The 24,514-nt window shown below is 38.9% G+C and overlaps 1 protein-coding gene and 1 long non-coding RNA gene across 8 annotated transcripts in view; one reads left to right on the top strand and one right to left on the bottom strand.

Annotated features, from left to right (window-relative positions):
• Nucleotides 1-4,563: 4,563 nt before the first annotated feature.
• Nucleotides 4,564-5,678, top strand: LOC144206073 (uncharacterized). 2 transcript variants are annotated; one of them, XR_013328294.1, is made up of 4 exons: nucleotides 4,564-4,781; nucleotides 4,860-4,965; nucleotides 5,131-5,283; nucleotides 5,390-5,678. It is a non-coding gene; the product is annotated as an uncharacterized LOC144206073 (long non-coding RNA). The 2 variants fall into 2 exon arrangements; XR_013328293.1 differs by lacking the exon at nucleotides 4,564-4,781 and having other exon boundaries at nucleotides 4,792-4,965.
• Nucleotides 5,679-11,802: 6,124 nt separating this feature from the next.
• The window catches only part of scn8aa (sodium channel, voltage gated, type VIII, alpha subunit a), a 45,327-nt gene continuing 32,615 nt past the window's right edge, over nucleotides 11,803-24,514 (bottom strand). For all 6 annotated transcript variants that reach the window (XM_077725287.1, XM_077725297.1, XM_077725313.1 and 3 more), the window contains 7 exons: nucleotides 21,208-21,330; nucleotides 17,299-17,583; nucleotides 16,942-16,995; nucleotides 16,468-16,605; nucleotides 16,074-16,178; nucleotides 15,631-15,901; nucleotides 11,803-15,250 (listed from right to left, as the gene is read on the bottom strand). In XM_077725287.1, the coding sequence (XP_077581413.1) occupies nucleotides 14,091-15,250; nucleotides 15,631-15,901; nucleotides 16,074-16,178; nucleotides 16,468-16,605; nucleotides 16,942-16,995; nucleotides 17,299-17,583; nucleotides 21,208-21,330 (2,136 nt within the window). In that variant the 3' untranslated portion in view covers nucleotides 11,803-14,090. The remainder of the gene's footprint in view (nucleotides 15,251-15,630; nucleotides 15,902-16,073; nucleotides 16,179-16,467; nucleotides 16,606-16,941; nucleotides 16,996-17,298; nucleotides 17,584-21,207; nucleotides 21,331-24,514) is intronic.

Genomic DNA, 24,514 nt, shown 5'->3' with positions numbered 1-24,514 from the left:
AAGTCACAGTAAGCACGAGAGACGTGCGAGAACAGGTGAAAGAAAATGCTCCCTTGTGACAGAAGTACTGGGACAGAAGGACATTGCAGTTGCAGGGTGTGCACGTAAATACAAACATGATAGGAGTTGTCTCACCTGGCCGCATAACTATTATGGATAACTTTATGGATAACTTTCTTCATCCCTTACTGAGGAAATTTAAGTGACACCGCAAAGTTTGAGGGGCTCAAAAAATAGAACACTTTTTAAAAATTCATCATTCATTCACTCAGTTTAAAATAAAAAATACAAAGTACTGTGTTTTGTGCATTTGAATTTTTTTGTGACGTTTGTGAGGAAGAATGTAGGAATGCATAAATTATATATATATATATATATATATATATATATATATATATATATATATATATATATATATATATATATATATATATATATATATATATATATATATATATATATATATATATATATATATATATATATATATATATATATATATTAGTAACAAATTGATACATAATCAATAAATAAGTCATAAAACATAAAGAGTCAACATAATAAATAAATAGATACTGTGGACTGCTAGCTTCTTGGACAAGGTGTCGACAACTTGTTGAGTAGCTATCTGTCACATGCTTGTCATGTGTGTGATCAAAACATAGAGCTTTGTTTGCATGATGTGTTAAGGTCATTTCATTTTACTCATGTCATTTTGAGGAAATTACTTCCTGATGAAGAAATGCTAGTTATGTCTTGGTATTATGCCAATCTCATTCCATTGTGTAGCCGTCACATCGCTCATTCACCTACCTTGATTAAAAAAAATTGCAGTCCTACTCTCCAACATGAATTTTGACATTTACCATCTTCAAAAAGGAAGCCAAAACAAATCCACAGTCATTTTTAAAGCTTCCAATGGTTAAAAACAACAAGTATCTGATCACATGGGCTGCTAAACCAAATCAAAGTGTGAAGTCAAGCGCATAAAAAGCCCTTTGGAAAATAAAGAGTGAAGGTAAACTGTTTTGACAAAGTGGTGGTGTTTTGCAATCCCCCATTCAGCAGCTCATCATCTAGCAGACCCACACTGTTGACTTGTGGGCCTGTCTCTCACTACAACATTTTGCCGGTTGGGAAGTGAGCGCAACAATCACCGTGTCTGGTTAATAGCCAAAATGAGTAGTAGACAATCATTTATCGGTCGCCTTACTAGCATTATAAAGTACTATTTGCTTCGTTTGGGTTTCTCACTGACCGCCAGCCATTTTCCCAACCCCCACCTGCCTGGCAATACTCATGACACAAACACGGACGCACTAATACGCATTCCAATTCGAGTGTAAGAGTGACCACCAAGGGGGGATCTTTTAAGCTGCGTGCAAAATCTTTTTTGAAAGCAATGAATGTTTACCAGGTGGATCAATGGGTGCCTGTTAAATCATTTGCCGGCTTACAACATACTGTCGATGCTGCTGCTTTGCAACTAAATGCTGTATCAGCAAAAACTGCATCTACCTTTTAGTGCTTTAAAGCTCAATATAAACTCAGCATGTGTTACAATGTTCAATAAAGGACAACACATTGATAATACAAAAAAAATCGATTGTCTTGTCGTTTCTTGCAAAAAGAAATAACACATTCTAATTTAATGAATAGCACATTCATCTACACATTTTTCTTTGCCAAAAGTTACTTGGTTACACATTTTTGTTTTTTTTAAGTGCCTGTCAAGTGTTTTTTTAAGCAGTTTCGTTTTCTTTGTTAGATACGAATTAAACGGTTTTAGTTCATTTGAAAATTTTATCAGGTGGAAAAAAACTGTCACATTTCGAAACCTACAAAGCTGACCCAAGATTGAAACATTTCTTTCCTAACTCAACTCTCTTAAATGAAGTCTGAAGTCAATCACATGCTACAGATGTTTTTCTCTTTAAGTACAGCCCTGAGCAATGAGAAGTAAAAGCATGTTCTAAAGATTCTGTCCATGCAGCTGTTCCAAGCTTGCTCATCAGTCAAATATTCCCCCTAATCACCGAAAACAATGTCGTAACCTATTTTTCCCCGTCAAGTCTGTCGAGTAACTGTCAGCAGAGGGGTCATACATCTTCTGTGAACCCCCCCCCCCCCCCCCCATGTAAAGGGCTGAGTCACGACAAGAGGAGAATGTCCACGCACAAAGACTATTTACTCTTCCTAACTAGTTACCACAACTCAGTAGGTCACAACATATGGCCCAAATGCCTTGTTTCACCAGATGACCCTGAATTGAGGCAGGAGACCCCTAGGTGAAATTTAATGAATGCATGTAAACACCCCCCCCCCCCCCCCCCCCCCGCGCACACCTGGATGGCGTTGTACAAGCTAGGGTCTTCCCTTGACCATGCGTAAGGCGGGAATCCCCCCCCCAACCCCCCCAAACCCGCAGCAATTATGGGGAGCCCTTGACGCATGAGCTTTAAAGATGAGTGGATAATCTACTTGAGGGATTTAAGACTAATCTAGCATTTCTATTCTCTGAATCAACGCACAATTGGACGCATCCAAAACTCCGAGCACGGACAAAAGATTCAGCCGAGCACTTGGAAGGATTAACGAGGAATATGATACAACAACAACAACAACAACAACAACAACAACAACAACAACAACAAAAATTCAAGCTTCACTTGGATTAATTGCTCTAATTTTTTCTTGGATTTCAGGCCATTTTGGCCAATTATTGGAGGACATTCGCATATGTGTGGGCTTGTTGTCAAATCATGACACTCTTGCAAAAATTGCAGTGTGAAAAGAAACCACATGGAATTTTTAAAAAATAAGGTGCGCTGTATTTTACTCCGGACCAAAGAATTATTGATTTTCTGATGACGCCCTAAGAGCAAATGACATGGTAACACCTTACATGAGGTCGTGTCGATGGCCAATGAAAACAGCAAGCAAACATTGATGCGGCCGTGTGGGAAAACATACATTTGATTATCACTTCTTCGTGCCAGACACTCAGAATCCCATTAGCTTCCCGACATCAAGTCACGGCTTTCCTGTGCCGACACAAACACATCGATCCAGGAGTCACACATTTACAAACGCACAACAGTTCCAGACTTGTCCAGATCCCCACAGTCAGATTAATGATGACTGAATGAATGACATGAAATGGTATAATCATTATCTGGTTTTCACCAATGCACGTTTTTAATTGATAATGAGGTAACGAAACAAGAATGACAATGAATCCACACGTAGAATACAGGAGTTTTTACATGTGATCGCATAATAGTAATGCTTTTGTTCGTTAAAAAAATGGAAAAAAAAAGGATTTTTTATTGGTTAAAAATGACAATGTATTGTAAGGCTTTTATTGGTTAAAAATGACCATGTATAGTAAGGCTTTTGTGTTGGTTAAAATGTATAGGGAGGCTTTTATTTTATTCAAAAAATGATCATGTATAACAAACCTTTTTTTGTTCAAAAAATGAGAATGTAAGCAAGGCTTTTAGTTTATCCAAAAAATTATCATGTATCGTTAAGCTTTTATTTCATTCACAAAATAACCATGTATAGCAAAGCTTTTATTTTATTCAAAAAATGACCATGTATAGGCTTTAATTCTAAAAAAAAAAAATGCACGTATATAGTCAGGCTTTTATTTTATTCCCCAAAAAATGACTATGTATAGAAAGTCTTTTATTTTAATCAAAATACAACCATGTATTGCAAGGCTTTCATTTTTTTGTACAGCAAGAATTTTATTTTATTTAAAAAAATGACCATGTATAGCAAGACGTTTTAATACAAAAAAAAATGACTATGCATAGCATTTTTTTTGTGTAACAAGCTGTTATTGGTCCAAAAAAAGACCATGTATTGCAGGGCTTTTATTTTATTGAAAAAAAAGGCCCATGTAAAGCAAGGCTTTTGTCTCATTCAAAAAAATGACCATGTATAGTAGGGCTTTTATCGGTTCAAAAACTGAAAAGAATGAATAGAATGGAAATATGAAAGAGAGAGGAGACCTGGTAGATTCTCTATTCAACTCTGACATCTACTGGTTTAACAATAGAAGCACCGTTTTTATTTTGATGTCATTTTTAAAGTAGCAGGTCACATTGACAATTTACTTGAACTTCCATTCAGTCATTCATCTTCCATACCGCACACCCACGAAAGGGTTGTGGAAAGTCCATACCGGTGTAGACCAGCCAGGTTTTGAACTCAGAACTCTAGAATTGTGAGGCCAACGTGCTAACCATTCATCCGCCAGGCCACCAATACTACTGCACAGCACAGAAACATACACATTTGAATTTTTAGTGGGAAACACATGGTCCAATCAGATATTGTTAATATTTGATTGGACCATGTGTTTCCCACTGAAAATTCAAATGTGTATGTTGTGTGGAATTATCAGGCCTGTCAACAACACTCCTAATGTTGGCCGAATCAAATAATCCATTGATCCATATGACTCCTGTTTAACCATACCTGTTAGATGAAAACCTTTAATTGTTCACATCAATCATAGAAGGGTTGTTTTACGTCATATCCATTAAAGGCAACCCTAGTGCAGTTAAGGATGTGATGCTTCCTCACACCTGCTGCTGTCTCAAGAAGCCAGGGTGACCATTGACCTGTGTGGATGGCACTCCAGCCCACTGTGATTCTGGAGCATCCATAATGAGGAAGAAGGTCATCTTCTAACAGGGGGCCATTGGAAGACACCTGCAGTCCACCCTCACAATTTTTTGGCTGGCGTCACCAAAGGCTTCATACCTAAGGTGAATTGTTGTCCTTCGAAAGCTCCAGACTGCACGGATAAGTCGATTTTAGAGAGCGTTTTTGTGCTTCCCGTGTAGACTAGATGATTTGGAGGATGATCCTACTTATGCGGTTCATTCTCGTCCTTTTCTTCTTTTCAACCAATGAGGGGATTATACTGGACAAAAGCAATCACCTAATGAGGTACTTTTATTTCATTTATCCAGGTAAGGCAATTGAGATGGATTCTCATTCACAATGCCAACCTGGATTTTATGGATTACTATACGTATTCACCTCTAAGAACAAAATTGTTATCGGTGGAGAAAGTTTCTCTCTTCACTCCCGCTCTTTTTTTTTTCCCCTTAGAAGGCATTTGTATCACATCGAAAAAGGACAAAACATCATCCGGAACTACAAGAGACATTCTGAAGGGACCTTCACCAATGACCTGACCAGCCATTTGGATAAAATGAAGGCCAAAGATTTTGTGGCATGGCTCATGCACACCAAGCGAGAAGGGTAAGCTGTAAATTGTCACATAGAGAAGTAGTGCAGGGAACATGTTACAATGATTGATGCTTTAACTCCATGATGTAGTATAACACTCATTGCATTTTCATTGCAGATGCCATGGAAAGCAGTTTCAAAATGCAGAAGAAATTTAGGAGCAATTCTGGAAAAATGCATGAATATCCTGAATTAAAGTGATGCGCTTTTTTTTTTTACTTTTAATCCTGATTAGTCGTGATATCACTTTTTTTCTCAAAGATGTCAACTATCTTAGCCTTGTTTGTTCATAAAACAACATTTATTTTAGATGCAATAATATTTCACTATTTTAGATTTAAATTTGAGGATAAATTCTCCTCAGATGGACATATTTCTGTATGTAATTTGGTTGTTGTAATTATAATGTGTATGGCTTGTTGAAATACACAATAAACAGATGTATTTTTGCAACTACTACATTAAAATCATTTTTTTCTTTTGTTGCTATATGTACTGTTCCTATCATAGGGAGGTGACCTGTTTAACCAAATTAGGCAGTAAGTGCACTCAAGGTGACATGTAGGAAAAATCCTCTTGCGAGCGTCTAAGCTTTGTTTGCTGGTGCACAAATCAATTTTGTACTTTTCATTAAATTAGGTACATTTTACATTTGGGCTGCACGAGTCCATTACAAAGGAAATCAGATATAAAGAAGGATGGTGTTCATCTGTCTTTAGTGAAAGTTTCTGGCAGTGGTAATAATAATATGCCACATCTACCCTTTCGGCTTATTCCCGCAGGGAGGTGGCGTTTTGGCGTGCAAGTTTTTAGACCCTTTCTGACTCAATTCGTAAGCAGGAATTTAGAACAGGCCACCACAATTGTGTAATGCTCAGATATGACTGTACCAAACATCTGGGTAATAATATGTGGCTGGTATTTTATAATTATTGCTATGTTTCAATCTCAATTTCTGTTTTGACAATGATAGAAAGTGTTAAAATGTCAGAAAAACGGTTAGAGGTGCTGGGTGTAAATAATGAAATGGCTATGATTCGGATTATACAATTCTGTGTCGGTAAGACTCTTGGTGAACCCAGAGAAAACCCATGCAAGCTCAGAAGAGCCTTAATTTAATGGTCCAGTAATTTCACTGAGTAGAACGGCAATATACTGTATTTTCTGTACTATAGGACGCAGGCAAAAGACTTAAATTTTATGCAAAACGCCATTGCGTCTTACAAAACAATCAATATTGGTTCATCATTGTGTGAAATTCACTTTAACACAGCTCCATCTAATCGATGTATAGCACAACTTCTTATCACTACTACTACAGCTCCATCTGGTGCATTTTTAACACAATCCCCTACTGCTACCACTACCACCATCACTACTACTACTGCGTTTTATAATCCAGTGCGCTTTATATGTGAAACAAAAAGGCCATTCATTGAATGTGCGTCTTATACTCCGGTAAGTCTTATAATGCGGAAAATAAGGTAATATAGGGGCTAATTATGTTCTCCAGCCATGAAGAAGCCAGTGAGAAACCTAAACTGTACGCAGGGTGGGGCACATCTCGCTTTAAATCAGGTTGCCGTGCCGCACAATCCGTCTGCCTGTCTCTATCGACTGACCTCGACTTCTTCACACAGCAGCAAAATCCACAATGCCATCACTGCTCTCTTCGGATGGGGGTTTGCTTTTCTTTATTTTTCAATGCCATGTGCTTTTCAGGATAGCTTGGCCTAACGGGGAGTTCGCTCCTGACTGCTGCATTCATTTATTTGCACTGCAGTGCTCCAGCACCTCCCTTTCCCTTTATTTCCTCCGCCCCCCTCTGCCTTACCCTACTGCACTCTTACAGATACGGGATGGCCATAAGGCTTGCCCTCGTTATATATATACTCAAATCGGAATGATGAATTCTTGGCTGGATGACAATTTGGGATTAAAAATCTCAATTGCAAATAAGATGTGCTCTCCTAAAAATAGGATGGTACGTTCTCCCTCGTCTTGGATTGGATTGGATTGGATAACTTTATTCGTCCCGTATTCGGGAAATTACATTGTGGCAGTAGCAAGAGGGTGATTAGACAGAACTGCAAAGCAAAAGCACAAAGTACAAAGCAAATCAAAGTAAATGGAATCATCTAATCATTAAAACATAAAAGCAGCAAAAACACAAAACGAACAAGAGTGGACAGAGCTACCGTGGCCGCCGGCTGCCGCTTAAACAGCGCCATTTTGGTTGCGGTAACTGAATCGGACTCAAAAAGACCTTGTAAAGACGAAAACTGGAACCACACACAGGAAGTCTTCCACGAGATGGGGAACTTCAGCAGACTGTGACCAAGGTGGAGAATGTGCAGAGTCACTCTTGCAAGCTTATCCGCACAGTTACTCAGTAGTCTGAAGCTGAAAAAAACCGCAGCAGGGCAGAACACCTCAACTCCATTGCTGGTAGGGGCCGACAGCTCTCCCATCCCATCCCACGATGGAATGGTTGGTCAGAAGCGTTGCCTCTTCTCCCAGCACTTTTGTCCAGCTCCAGACCTCCGGCGGTACCGAGGTGTTGCTCCTTCTGCTGCGTATTGTAACAGATAGTTCCATGTGTGTGACCCCCACCCCCAAACAAAAAAGAAGTGGCCGAAAAATGCCAGGCTAACAGAACAAGGAAAGTTGTAAAAACATTAAAGTAAATAGTATAAAGTACAAAGTAAAGTAAAAAGGAATGTATTAGGAAATATTAAAATGTCATTTAAAAAAAAAAGAAAGAAGGGCTGTAAAACATGAAAAACATAAGAGTCTGACACCCTTGGTGCAGAGCTACTGCCACAGGCTCCCTTGAACGGCGCCATCTTGGAATTAATTGAACAATGGGGTTGGACATTCATTCAAAAAGATACAACAATGATGTACATTAATTCCTTGAATATCACGGAAAATCTGGACCAGATATGGGCGCGATAATCGAAAAACCACAAGTAGGATCATATTAGTAACATATTACATGTTTTTGTGCCCATACAGAAATACAAGTATATAATTTAAACTATTTAATATGCTCAGGAAAAACCTCACCATGGTGAAATAATTAAAAAATAGATTATATTTCATGTCATTGAATTACACAAGATTATAATGTTTGAAGCTTTTGATTAATTCGGATGAATAATTGGATATTGTACAATAAACATACACGAACCTCCCAGCAATCTCCATGGTACAGAGTTCAGAGATGCCACATGATGCAAGAGAGGAATCATCAAGCGGGAAGGAACATCACCTAGTCCCCTTTACTTGGAGAACCTCCAAAGTCTGAAGGTGGGCCTGATGCGTGCAAAAAAAAGAAAAAGCTAAAGTTATCACATATATAAGAGACTGGAGATTCAACAAGATAGGCTCAGGTGGGTTTTTTTTAAACTAGTTTTACATTAATATGGCCCCATCTCCTCCCCTGTAAGCTCAAGGGGATCAGTGTTCTATCCGGGCACTTAGGAAGAGTTGCATGGTGATTCTTATATATATATAGAGAGAAAGACTGGAGATTCAACGGATATGCTTAAGTGTTTTTTTTATAATTGGTTTTACTTTGAGAGCTGCATCTTAATGTTCAACAGAGAAAACTTTATTCAAACAAGCTATTTGGGAATTGCCAAACAATTATTACAGGCAAGAGAAATCTTACAAGAAATTGAATAAACGATCAAGATAAAGAATGAAAATAAGTTACTGAGTGCTCCGTGCTATTTTCCCTTTTCTGGACAAGGCGATTAAACAGAGTGACATTAACAACTAGGACAAAGTTGGCTTGACAATTTTTGTATAACTGTTAACAAGAACAAGAACAATTAAAATTACAAATTGGAAATGGGTGTATAAACTATCATTACATACAACAGACTAGGAACTGGAACGTGCATCTGGATGTCATTTTTGAGTGAGCCTTCAACTGGCAAACTGTGCATCGATGTCTCGGGTTTGTTTGATCAAATTAAAAGGACACACAACTATACGACTCAATAATGGAGAGAAAACGGGCAACATACTTTATAAGTCAAATGGGAAGGGTCATCGTGACGCTAATACTAAAATAACTGAGTGGGGATAAGGAGCCCAAACTTAAATTGTCGACGGTGTGTTCAACCTGGCATTTAACTAAGACATTTGTTGGCTTTTTTGGCTCAATTGACTCCCGTGCTTAATTTACGCAGCTGCGTCAACAATAGGCCTAACCACGCCCATATTGTCTCGCCATATTGAATGTGGGAAAAGATGGTGGCTTGCTTACCGTGCTCCATGAGGAAGTTTGTCCTTCCAATGCAATGTCCTTGTTTTGAAGATAAAGTAGAATAAACGTGATATTTGTGGTCTTGATGCTATAAAACAGTTTGTGTTAGTACACTCATTTTTACCAGATATTGAGTAACAGTTTTACTTAGTATTTTACATTAGCTCATCGTTATTTCAGGCCATCTGACTCCATTCGAAGTTTAACATTTGAAACGCAAAGAATGCATCATTGTCTCATCTGATCTCATTTTCTGAACCGCTTTATCCTCATTAGGGTTGACTCCATTTTTCATAGTGTGACTATTGTGAGTTCTTATCAACACTTCTGAGTACATTCATATAAATATGTAAACACCATATAAAACCATACATTATGTGGGTGCCTAGAGAAAACACTACCAGTCATCAACAGTGCAGTTTTCCCCAATTTTAATATTATTCTTTACTTATCAGAAGCAACAGCATGTGATCTTTAAAAAAAATAATCAAGACATCTACTTAGCCAGAGTACCTGTTAACAGATTAAAAGTTAATCGCTTATATACATTGAATTGGTCATTAAGTAAACTGAGATGTTCCTCCATAGATAGTGTACCAAGTTAGCAACACTACACTGCCATCAACACATCATTGAGTTTTGGGCTAAGTGAAAAATAACGATCCCAATACAAACATTTAAATAGTATCTACTTTATAGCCTCAAACCATAGTTACCACATTCCGGACCACAAACATGAGCATTCAGTACTAATGTACTGTAAAATAAGGAGGCTGCAGTCCTGGAAGGCAAGGATTGGGGGTTGTTAACACACAGGCCTTTTAACAAACTCAATAAAGCCATTACAAGGAGAGGCCAGCAACCATAATAGCACTTACCCACAGTGTGTTGTGTATGTTTTCCTCTTTTGTGTGTGTGTACCGCAAAAGCCACATAGTTGAAAGGAAGAAGGTGACAGCCAACCGTAGTCAATGAGAGAGCAGCACTTGATTTGACCGTGTTTTTCTAAAAGAGAAGAAAAAAACCCACACACAAGCACAACGAGACGGTTTTTGCACGGAAAGAAGATGAGGCAAACATGGTTTCAACTGGAAGGCTGCTTTATTGGTAATAAAAATGTTCGTGCTCAAATGAAGACAATCTTTAATATATTCTTGCCAAGAGTCCAAGTGGTTGTGCAACAGAACAGCAAATTGTACTGTATACCCCCGCACCTTTTTAAAACATGGTGTGAAATAAAAACTAAATACTTTTTCAGCAAAAAAAACTAAAAAAATGCCAATGCTAAAGAAACCATGCTTTAAAAAATGGACATGAATCCTAAAATGAAACGTCATTAAAAAAATAAATTTCAGAGGGAAACAAATGTGGAAGAACCGAAGAGAAACGTATCAAAAGGCAAGCTGCTTTTTCACAAGCCAAGTGAGTGACACACACGCACACACACACACAGAACTAGAAGAACAGGACATTGTTTGACGTTTCTATTTTTTTACCCTTAACAGGATGTATGCTTGAATATTGAGGTGAAGTGAGAGGTCTAAATATAAATTTTATGATGCACCATTGACACCCCCGAGCGTCATGTTCCACTATTTTATACTATTTTCCCATGTTTGAGGGTGTGACACATCCAAAAAAGCTTAAAAAAGGCACATGCCATTGAGTGGTACACGGCTGAAAACAAAAGGTGAGGACAAGCTATCATGGCACTCAGTGTGTTGGTATTGGGTGGAGCAAAAGGTGGGCTAATCCTTGTCAGGGTGTGTGGGAGTCACCCCAGTTAACGTCTTGGAGGAAGAGCAAAGTGGCAGAGAAGGGCAGTGTGCACTATGTGTGTGCATGTGTATTGGGTGAATACAGTGATGTGCTGGTAACATTTATGTTGTCGTAATGATCAGGCTACAATTCAAATAAACAAGCCACCCTCCCTTCACCAACAGTGAACGCACGTAAACTAAATGTGACAGTGTTCTTCTATTTGATGTATATACATATAGACATATATGTAGACATAGATCTTTTCATATTATATATATATATATATATATATATATATATATATATATATATATATATATATATATATATATATATATATATATATATATATATATATATATATATATATATATATATATATATATATATATATATATATATATATATATATATATATATATATATATATATATATATATATATATATATATATATATATATATATATATATATATATATATATATATATATATATATATATATATATATATATATATATATATATATATATATATATAGTTTATTTTAATGCATTTATTTATTTGTCATTCAATTCAATCACCATGGTGAAAAGTGTCTGCAAAAATCCCAAAAGTAACAAATATGACAAAGGGCATAGCTGGAAGCAATTCTATATCATTGTTATGATTTTTTTTTTCATGTGATTAGGAACAGTTTTAAAATTCTGTATTTACAAAAACACAACAAAGCATGCCAATAAAATAAAATCATATGGTACAATATTTATATTTTCTCTCAAAAGTCATTCTTTTCCAGCGATTGTGCCATTTACATCGTCGCCTGCTCTATACATCCACGTCTTCTCTTTTTGTTTGTTTGTCGTCGACGCGGTGAGCGAGTCAGAGCGGTTCCAACCGAGGCGAGCGAGCTTCGGCTGGACGTCGTGACTCGTTCCAGCGGTTCTCTCATTGGGAATGTATTTGGTTTCAGTGTGCAGCAGCCAAACCTATTGGGAGACCTCATGTTGTAAACAGACCTGGCTTCATGGTACAGACAAAAAGGGTGTGTGTTTTTTGTAGGGGTACAGGCAGTGTTTAACACACCAAAAATGGCATTGGTGGTGCGTCGGCAGACGCTGGGCGAGTCGTGGGCGTAGAAATAGGACCATCGACTGGCACATACAAAAGGAATGGCAGGAACACCTCGAGAGGCAGCTGGATTGACAAAGCCTTGCGCTTATTTGATTGCTCAAAAACCGTAACTGCTTTCATGGGAGGCCTGCTGATGTTACATCGAAAGTCTCGCTTTTGTCGTCTTCCCCCGTCTCACTGGAAACGTGCGTGAAAAGAAATGGTGCCAATGATACACTGACAAACATGGCAGTTGATTCTGTTATTAAGGACCACACGTGGACAAGCCCCACTGGATTAAAGCAACCACAAGCCCTTGTTTGCACTCTTCGGTGACACGAGGCATGCCGGGGCAACAACTCGGACGAGCTACGAGCTAACCCTGCCTGCAATGGCGTGCGCCATTCTTCAACTCTGCGGTGGACGTCGGACAAGACAAAACTCCCAGGAGCTGCTTCCTAATTGCCAGAAACGCATGCCATTTCAGAACGACTCATTGGTTGAGAACCACTAATGCATATCTGTCTCGTGTATCAAAAGAAGAAATCAAACGCGTCTTCATCCACTGTCCACAAGGGCTCCAACAAATGCGGGGACCCTCTATTGAAATTTGAGCAGCCCATCTCCAATCATCGCAAACTCTGGCATACGTTCCGAAAGCGATAAAAACAAACGGATGTGAGCCCTGCGAGCGTCCTCAACATGAGGATCGACTTCGGCCTCTTCACCAACATCAGTGCAAAAAAACTTTTGCGTTTCAATTGCCCTACAATTTGCCCCATTGGGAATCCGCATGAAAAAATCGGCACCGCTCGTATTATCCACAGCGGGCAGCCCCCGGCTCACACTATGCAACCGCCGCAGGGTTCTGAGCATTAAGTGTCGAGTGGACTATGATTACTCATGCATGATTCCTGATCAAAACATGCCTTCATGCAAGTCATTTTCTATGCAATGAACAATCCCAATAATTAATATTATTGGTCTGAGCAAGTCTCCTGCAGCCTGAGTAAAAACCGTGATCCAAACCAGAATGTCTTTTCCCTGCATCAGCATAACCAAGAGATGAAAGCACGCATGACATGGGCTTGAAGTTGCTTTTTCTGCTGCTCAAATCAGCTTAAGATACACACTGAGGCACATACAAACTAAACAAAATAAAAACTGTTTAGGTTTCAAGTAATCCCACTCCCCTCCAACCATCAATTCCCCACGCGCTTGCTCGCCCATGTGGTAAATTTGGGATTTTTTTCTTCTTTTAGACTGATATTTCAGTTCTAGTGGTACTCCGGCATCCATACTTTGCAGGCAGAGGGGCTTCGTGTGCTCGGCAGTGGCAGGGACATTGCTATATTCTCTCATTTGTTCAGCGTCGCACGTGTTGGCAAGTTGGTCCCACAAGATATGTAGATGTATGTGTAGGTGTTTGTTTGTTTGTTTGTTTGTTTGTATCATGGCCAGCACGCTGTATTGAGTCCCTTCGTCGAAGATCTTGGTCATTATGCAGCAAAGTTCAACAGTAAACTGATTGTTTGGTTCAGTTGTCTTGGCTGACAAAAGACACCGTCAGTAGCCTCCGTAGTCTGTAAACATCTTTTTCTGGGGTTTTATTACTTGCAAAATGATCGCTGTTCCTACAACGTTGGGGCTCAAGAGTCTCAAGGTGTTTAACACTTAGATTCCCACTCATCCTTTTGGTTTTTGTCTTTGTCCTTTCTAGCCCACTCATCTTTGTTGTCATCTTGCTTCTCTTTGTCAGGTTTGGTCACGCTGTCGTACGAGGGGAGCGAGGCTGTGGACGGCGTGCTCTCCTTCTTCTCCTGGTTGGTGCTGCCGTTCTCCAGTTTGTTGTTACCGAATAGGTGGCGTTTGAATATGATGCCGCGACGGATGAGGTGAGCGCGGTAGGCGTTCTGGATGATCCGGGCCGAAACATCCTCTTGCTTTCGGCGGAGCGTGGTGGTGATGGGCTCGTACGAGACTTTGGAAGGGTTGGCAGCTACGAAGCGCTCTTCCATCTGCTGCCTCAGCATGTCCAATTCACCGCTGTCGCCCAGAACTCGCTTGGTGAAAGCAAACAGGATGTCCAGGCAGTGGATGCGATCGCCGCTCACCATTGGCATGTCCATGGCAATGAGCTCGATAGTGTTAGGTTTGGGCACTCGAAGCGGGTGTTCTAAAGCGTCGGCAAAGTCAGATAGCTTGGCAAAGGTGATGAACTGAGAGGCGGTGGGGTCAAACTTCTCCCAGATCTCGTAGAAGGTCTCAAAGTCGTCCTCGCTGAGTGGATCGGCACTCTCCTCTGTGGCTACGCTGAAGTTCTCCAGGATAATGGCTATGTACATGTTGACCACAATCAGGAAGGAAATAATGATGTACATGACAAAGAAAAATATTCCCACAGAAGGGTTGCCACAGTCGCCTTTGACCGCGGTACCGGGGTTTTCCAAGCTGGGGTTGCAGTCCGGCGGATAGTTGAGGATGGGTAAAAGCAGGCCATCCCATCCGGCCGAAGTGGTGATCATAAACAGGATGATCATGCTGTTGCCAAAAGTCTCAAAGTTGTACAAGTCGTCGATACCGGCGCCGTGCTTCACGTAGCCAAAATTGGACATGCCGAAAATGGAGAAGATGAACATGACCAGGAAGAGCAAGAGGCCAATGTTGAACAGGGCCGGAAGTGACATCATCAGGGCGAACAGTAAAGTCCGGATGCCTTTTGCTCCTTTGATGAGACGCAAGATACGTCCGATACGGGCCAAGCGGATTACCCTGAACAGCGTTGGAGACACAAAGTACTTCTCAATCAGGTCAGCCAGGAACATACCTGTTGGGATGAGCAAAGACAAAGCACGCGTGAATAAAGCAGTGCAGAGAATCCACAGATCAAAGGATGCAAGATTTCAAAAGACCTTATTTAAATGGGCTAAGTGACCTGTAAATTGACAGTCGTTGAAAGAAGTAGGGAATTAACCATGTTAGTTTTTTGTTAGCTGGTAGAGAAATAGTTGATGGCTCATTTTGGAATGTTGTATAATATGAAGGGACACTATTTTCACATAAAAGCCAGAGCCTGGCTACACTCGGTTTCATCAGTCGGACATCCATTTTCAAGGAATGGGTTGAGAGTTGAGGTTTTTTCGTCTTTAATCTGTAATCCACCAAATTCATTGGCTTGAATGAACGTGTTTCTGTCCTGCAACTCACCAACAATGGACAGGATGACCACTACCACATCAAAGATATTCCATCCATTGGTGAAGTAATAGTGTCGCAGAGCAAAAAGCTTCAGCAAAAACTCTGTAGTGAAGACCACTATGAAGATGAAGTTGACCCAGTAGAGGACATTTTCTGTCTCATCGGATTGGTCATCTGTTTCCACCATCATGGTGACCATGTTGAGACAAATCAGGATCATGATGGTGATATCGAAGACTTGCTGTGTGACAAAGTCAAAGACCATTCCTTGGATTTTGTTCTGTGGAAACAGAGATCACAATCCTTAAATTTTTAAAAAAAAAAACATTTGTAGACATGGACCAAAAATGAAACAATACGTCATATATACTACTTACTGAGTGAATTAAATGTTTCGACTGCCCTACATCGTGTGTTATGCAGTAAATTTGTGCATAGAAAAGCATATTTACCTGTGGTCGAGGGATAGGTTTCTGAGGCTTTTTGGAACCCAATTTTTTCATGGCATTGTAGTACTTCTTCTGTTCCTCTGTCATGAAAATATCCTGACCTCCGAAGTAAAGGGAGGAAAAAACAACCTTGGTTATAATCTTTGACCAAAAATCATTCAAATATTTTCAATACCACTCATTAGGGGTGCCATGTGATGGAGCCCAGACCATCTGAAACCGGGCCAATGGTGGACTACACCCTAAACTGGCAACCAGTCTGTTGTCGGGCACACAGAGTGAGACAGACAACCAGTCACATCCACACTGATTGGGAAATGATCCCATGTCACCTGGCAATGCTACACAAACATTGACTCTCCACAGAATTATACAAAGAAATACGTATTATACTCATCTTCTTTTTTTGTTGGTTGAAGTTGTCAATGATCACACCGATGAAGAGGTTGAGTGTAAAGAAGGAGCCGAAGATAATGAAAACCACGAAGTAGATGTACATGTAGATGTTTACTTCATAGACAGGCTGGTCTTCCACCTGAGAGTGGTAGAGACATGGTGGACATGTGCACAATTCATGAAACATGCTTAAATGTGCAAAAAGATGAACAACTTTTTAGCAATCAAAACAACAAATTCTTATAAATTGAATTTTGAAGGAATCCATCCTTCTTGTATGGCCGTAAGTGGTATTTGGGCCAGTTACACAATCGTGAGTTCTACAATTAGTGATATTTCAGGAAGAAGCATGTATCGAATATTGTTTTCAAATTGTAATTGAGAGTGAAATGTCTACTGAGACATTGTCTGTACCATAAATTCTAGTTTCAAATGGTTATAGTTATTTCCAATACAAATTCCTTTATTAACATACCCCTCTAGAGTCCACAGCAGCATACATTATGTCCATCCACCCTTTAAATGTGGCCTTTGAAAAGAGAAAAAAACATTGACACAAGCTGATAAACATTACCGATAGGAAACGCAAAGGAAAGACTACATTTGATATAGAAAGGAAAGCGTTGAATATGCCAACGGAACCCAATAGTGATGCATATCCAGTTGAACAGCTTATGAATGGTAAAAGAAAAATAAATATAATGATGCAGAAGCAATCAATATACAAAATGTAAGGAAGTCATTCGAGAACTGTGGACGCAAATAAAAGAAATGAGACATGAGAACAGATAATAAAGAAGAAACTTGAGTCTGACAGTAGTTGTGCTCTCACCACTTGCAGCAAAGCCAGGTAGCCGGCACCCACGTTGTCAAAGTTGATTTTAACATTCTTCCACCGGACCTCAGTAAAGTTTTGTTCCATGAGAGCCAGGCACTGGGTCTTGTTGTTGACCACGTCAACTGGTAAGTAATCCTCAGAGGTCTCGTTGAAACAGAAGTAGTACTTGCCGGCAAACAAGTTGACACCCATGATACTAAAAATCAGCCAAAAGATGAGGCAAACCAGCAACACATTCATAATGGAGGGGATGGCTCCCACCAAGGCGTTGACTACCACCTAAACCAGATGAGGAAAGATAGGACACAAAGTTATGAGGCAAGGAAACACATGTCAACCATTTCCATCTTTTGGTAGGACACATCACATTGTTATGGCCTTGCAATTTTCTCCTTTGGTAAAGCAGCCACAATTTTACTATGAGATTTTAGAGCAGAATTAGTCTGTTACAGTCTTGAAATTTGGTGGACTAGCACATTTGCCTTACAGTTATGAGGTTCAGATTCTAATTCGATCTACTGTTCAATCCAACTGTGTAACTATTTTTTAAATTTATAGTATTCAAGATAACCGTCTGGATTATTCCTGGCATGAAATGAAAAATTCCAACTATGATAATGAACGACACTTGACAAAGTTCTTAAAGATTGCTTTTTTTCAGTGACAAGCCAAATTATGCCAGACCAATCTGATGTGCCCAAATGATGCTTACATAATCCAATTATGGCCAGTTCTCAAATTTCTCTATATAAATTTGATTCTAGTTCAACTAATTGACGCATTTATATAAAAGTCAAAAGAAATATGACATTAACCAGCCCAAATGTATTCTTAGCAGTGCAAGATAATTCAATGAATGGTACGCTAACATAGCAGTGCTATTATTAATAGCAGGCCGGCAGCTGAGCATGCGTGTCATTGTTTTGTGAAGCCATATTCCCTCTCTCTGCGGCACCATTCTCTCAGCATGTACGCCGTTGCTAATGCACACTAATCTCATGAACAAATTGGCATCTACGCTACTTGCGCAAACAACCATTCAAAAAGTCTATTGTGCTTGCTGAGAAAATGTCTCATGTTTCAATGAGAAGAATAGATCATATATTTTCCCGATACGCTGCGTGAAAACCGTGGAAGAAGAAAGAGGGAAACAGGCTTCACAAAATGCATCTTGTGCACCAGCAGTTAGAATACATGCGTGATATACATGGCATTGTGCAATCTCAACAACTACTCAAATCAATAAATCAATGGAGAAATACTTGGATGAAGAGCGAGAGTGACCAAAGAGATCGAAAACAGCAGATTTAGCTTTAAAATATTCAATATGTTGACAAAAAAGCTGGCGGCATGCCGCATTGGTTAAAAAAGACGCGAGATGACGGTGGGGTAATAAAGTGGGATTTATGTGCATTTCAAGTAGCACGTGTTTCCCCAACTTTATATATATTTTCTATTTGAAAGAGGCTTGCAAAACTTGGAATGTCACATACTTCCGCCCATGTGGTTAATTACTTCCACACAGTTATCATCATTATTATTTTGTGGCACAGTTGGGTTTTGCACCATATGCTATAATGGTAGTTACATTGCATTTATAAAAGCAGGAATAATGTACTTTAAATATAAACCTGCATCCCAAACCAGCTAACCAGAAGAAAATCGCAAACTACAAGATCAGAGAATTGTTATCATAATCATAAGGGGGTACATGTTTAAAAGTGTAATAAAGCCATTTTTGTTATTTTTATAGGTTTTTTTTCCAGAATCTCTTTCATCGCTCTATTCATCCATGTCCCCATTTATTTATTTATTGCTCAGCATTGACATTGGCCATTTCAAACAAAATGTATTTTCTCCATATATATATCATTAGGTGAATATCAACATTGTAGTCAAAATGATACAAGAGGATCTTTCTTTTTTCCACCCCTTTTGCCTCTCTTTTCGCCCCCCCCCCCTCCATGACCTACAGTATTTGTAAGAGAGGTATCTAATGTATGATTAATGTGACATCCATGCAACCTATCCAGGGCCTTAAATGTCTGCTCATGCACATCACATTTGAGTCACTGGAAAGCTCGTATGAATGAGCCTGTCCTCTTGCTGGGCAGTCATTTTTGGAGCAACCAAATCACCGTTTGGGGATCTCAGCCAAAATCTCAAATATTGAGTTTAACAGGGCTCCTAGTTGCCTACTATGTTCAGTTCCTTTGCAAGCGCACAGGAAAAAGTATGGCGCCATGACATGGACGACTTGTGTAAAATGGCAACTGTGCATGTTTGCTAATCTTCTTCCTGGCCCCCATTTCATTTTCCAAAATGGTGGGCGCTGAAATGGAGTGAGTGCAATTAGAGTGTGCAACGGCAGGCAGGGGTTTAACAAATACACTTTAAACCCACGTCTACAATAATGTGAGTGGCACTTGTCTGTCTCACACCCTGACATTCCCTGAAGAAGGATTGTACCAAGTCTTCAGCAGAGGTGGAGTTAGTGGTGGAACAGTAGGACGAGAGGGTAAGGGGAATAATTTTGGTGAGGTAGAGTCGAGTGAGGGTGGGCGATGCATTGTGTTTTACATCCCAGCCTGAAGGTGAAGAGTAGACAACCATTCCATAAGTAGGGAATGCTATGACAAATAGAGAGAAGGGGATGGGAGGGAACTAGAGTTGACAACAACCAGGTTTAAACCAACTTGGGAACACCAGTTATATTCACATGGCCAAATTATGTACGAGTTTGCTTCATCATCAGTGTTAAAGCTAGAAACTAACAAATAAAGGGCGAGTTAATAAAGCGTCTCTCTCTAGGGCCATTTATATGACAATAGAATGGATGGTTGGAGAAGGTGTTTTAGAGGCTGAAACCACCAAAAAACTCAAACGTTCAATCTGAGCCTTGGCTCCACCAATGTTGCAGCTTACTTCTGTTTCAATGGAAAAATCAACACATTTTCAGCCAGTGAATATAAATCTATCCTTACACCTTTATTCATAACCGCTGTATTGATTAAAAGGACTAACAAGCGTATTTCAGAGATTTTTATCAAAAGACTAAATTTTTTTTTGAAAAAGTCTAGATAATTATATTTAATTGTGCTCCAACATTTTGTTAGAATTTTACGAAAGTGCAACGGATAGATAAGGGAATATCTGAAAATAAGCAACATAGAATGGTTGGCTTAAATACTCTATCATACCACTGTTTAAATAAAAGAATTATGAGACTTTTTCTAACTCAAAAACAGGCACAAATACATTTTAAAAAAGGAAATATAAAAACTACAAAAATCCTTTTCCCAAATTTACGGTGCCACTTGGCTTTCCCAGTAGGTTGTTGTCGCCATTGCACTGAAGGATGGTATATGCTAGAGGAGTGGGGAATTATGGGTATGCGTCGGAGGTAGGGGAGGGTGTCTGGTGTGGGTGGGTGTATGTTGCTGTCTTCATTGAAAGCAGAGTTTAAGAATCAGACCAAGTGAGGAGCAATTTATGGATTTGATTGCTGCGTGAGATGGCTTGTGAGCATTGGCTCACCCAAAAAGGGATCCGTGGAATTTCCCCTTTGTCACTTATGTGATGAGGCAGCTTTGCTCTAAAAAATCAGTGTCACTTTCTTTTTAGATGGTTTAAGACAATCAATTGTAATGCACCGTGTTACACTGTTACTGCAGCTGCATCATGACTTATTTGCTGACACTCCAAAAATTAGAAGGAAGGCATGGTACAGGTTTGGTTTTCTGGGTTGAACAGAAACCCCCCCGAAGGTTGTTTTTTTTTTTTTTTTTTTTTGGGGGGGGGGGGGGTTGTCATGGCTCTTTTGTTGATACTTTTCAACTCTAGCATGCTTGAAACTGTTGAATGGGCATGCGGAAGGTTCAGCTGCTTAGCTTTGGATCTTACCCTCATCCCTTCAAAACGTGACAAGGCTCTGAGGGGTCTCAGGGCCCTTAGTGTCCTGAGTGATTTAATGGGCCCTAGATCGGAGTAGCCCAGCGCATTAGCTACAAGGCTGACTATAGACACCTACACAAAAAAACAGAGAAGCAAAAGAGGTTCCAAACTGTTAGAAGTGTGAGATTATTCACTAAGGAAGAGAGAGGGCCCTGGCATAGGCGAAGGAGAGTTGTTTAACATACACACAAAAGTCTATGCAATGTATAGATGCATGAAGAACTGCATTTACACGTGCATAGACACTACAGAGAGAAGTATCGGTTTTATTGGTGCTGTTTATTTTAGTAGCAGAAGGCCAAGGGGGTTGTGAATGTCAGTAAATTTGGGGGGAAAGTCCAGTGTACCTGCAAAGAAATACGGAATTGAGCGAGAGAGTCAGAGAGAGGGAGACAGAAGACTCAAATTAAGGGCAAATTAGGCAGAGGAGGAGGTGACACGGTTAAAACAAGTGACAGGGTTGACTGGGGGTGGGGAGGGCAGAGGTAGACATTCAGGGAAGGGGGAGAAAGCAGAAGGAAGACGAAGAAGAAGAGAGGTCACCCTGCAGGAGTTGATTAAACACCCAACAGATTGGAGAGCCTTACCCTTGGCCCTCTTAACATTGTCTCTCCGTGTCGCTCTTGGGCTCAAATCCCAATCACAATTTAAGACAGACAAACTAACGGTACCTAAGAGAAAGAATACAAGTCAACATGTACAAATGTGTCACTGGGCTGCCATCATTTTTCATACATCATCTCAGTTCAAATGCTCACACGGGGTGAGGGTTCAAAAAAGGAAAAGACACGTTCACGTGAACCACATACGAGAGACAGGCAAGGGCATATGGGGCACACCTGATAGACTTAGAAAGACTTGCAGGACGGCAAAACCCTAGTGACAGCAGTTCAGTTGTACAAAACACAATGAACGGCACGCAACAAGAAACGGATGCAGCCTTCTCAGATCAAATGTTTTTAAACGCTAAATGGAAAATATTCTATATGCATGTTTGTTGACTTTCGTGATTATTAGGATGAAAATAGCAAAATGGGTCAATTAGCCGCATTACTCTTTGTTGGCATCTGCTCAGTGATTGATGCAGAAAAGCATTGATAGGAAAACCTGTCAAAAAAAATCTAAAGGTGAAGAGTTGAAACCGTTAGCAATGAACATGCCTCGCTCGAATCTTTCAAGCCAGCATTAAAGGGGGAAGACAACACCTTTATCAACACTAATCTAATCGAAAGTACCTAGTTTAAAAACGCATAAAACACTTTTCTTGAAAAATAAACGATATATATATATATATATATATATATATATATATATATATATATATATATATATATATATATATATATATATATATATATATATATATATATATATATATATATATATATATATATATATATATATATATATATATATATATATATATATATATATATATATATATATATATATATATATATATATATATACATATATATACATATATATACATATATATACATATATATATATATATACATATACATATACATATACATATACATATACATATACATATACATATACATATACATATACATATACATATACATATACATATACATATACATATACATATACATATATATATATATATATATATATATATATATATATATATATATATATATATATATATATATATATATATATATATATATATATATATATATATATATATATATATATATATATATATATATATATATATATATATATATATATATATATATATATATATATATCACTATTACTATAGATGTAATACAAGCCACTTCAGTCCATCAGTGTGTACATGTGTGGGTATACCTGACCACACAAAATAGCCACGCTTTAAGGAACTTCATTTTTTGGGTATTTAAACATCATTTTCGCCACTAACTTGCATATCTAAATACTTTGACCCACCATCTTTTACATGCACATCATTCATAACAGGTGTTGTCTTTCCCTCTAAAAAGGTAGGGCTTCCTCACTTTGGCTTTTTGTGACTTTTCACAAAACAGGTAAGATAGCTCCTCGTGCTGGCTGACTTCTCCTCATACTTGTACAATAGTTAATCATGCCTTGGCTCGCCTGAGGGATGTTACCGTTTCTTACAAACAAGGAAAATATCACGAGTCAACACACATGAGCGCACCGCCAACTAGCCACTCACACCAAGTGGTCAAATTCCACCACATGGAATACATACATCAACATCCAAAGCTTACCAAATCACGTTGGGAGGATTGTACAGGCAAAATCTTCATTTTAACCAAGGCCATAGGAAACTAAGCAAAAGTGATTAAAGACAAAATTATTGGGAAAAAACGGGTAAAATCATCCACTATAAATCAGGCAGCGAGTTTGGTGAATAGTGTGGGAAGGGAAGCCTTTTAAAATAAAGATTTTGCCTTCGTGTACAGCAGTTTTTGGGGTAGTTGTCACCTTCTGCGTGACCCCATGGATTGCACCCGATTCGGGGTGCCCGGAATGTGGCCCCCTTGCTGGGCCAGCTGGGCGAGCGCGGCCTCAGCACCTCGGCGTCCTTCTGCAAGTCAAGGCCAATGACATCTGGGGCTGTGATCCCAGGATGACGACAGCGAACAAAAAACAGAAATACAACCAACTAAAACCAGAAGGGAGAAACACAACAAAACCATGAAAAATAATCTGAGTGGAAAAAAGAAAGAATGAATGAAGAATGACACTTGCTCACTTTAAGGACAACTCTAAAATATGTGTAAATCTAAGATAAATAATATATTATTGGATTACTCACATGCAATATCTATTAGGGATGCCCCGATCATATATAGCCGGATTTTGAGATTCTGTTGATAGGGAATCCAGACTACGGAAAAGAAAAGTGTATCCAAATGTATTTTAACCCTAAGTCCCCCATTTACAAATCAATTTTACAGCAGCAAAATAAGGTTCCAAATAAATTGTTTAAACAATGTATTTTGCATACATAAACTTACATAGCGAATAAACCAATGTGATTTCTTGACACTTTTTTTTCTTTTGCTGTCGCTGGACATTTTTTTTCCTGCACAATTTGTTTCAATGGTTTAAATATAAATGTCTTACTTGTTATTTTAACTCATTAACTCCAATTGAAAGTCATCATGTTTTACTGGTGTGAAAATCCAATTCAAGTCCATCAACTTGAATTTAACGTCTCTCGCCATCGATGGCGGCAAATGAGTGAATAAAAAGAAAAATGTACTAA

The sequence above is a fragment of the Stigmatopora nigra genome, chromosome 1 (assembly GCF_051989575.1).
Source record: "Stigmatopora nigra isolate UIUO_SnigA chromosome 1, RoL_Snig_1.1, whole genome shotgun sequence".
In the NCBI taxonomy this organism is placed as follows: Eukaryota; Metazoa; Chordata; class Actinopteri; order Syngnathiformes; family Syngnathidae; genus Stigmatopora; species Stigmatopora nigra.
Note: the sequence above shows the minus strand (reverse complement) of the source record. Positions and strands in the feature narration are given on the sequence as shown.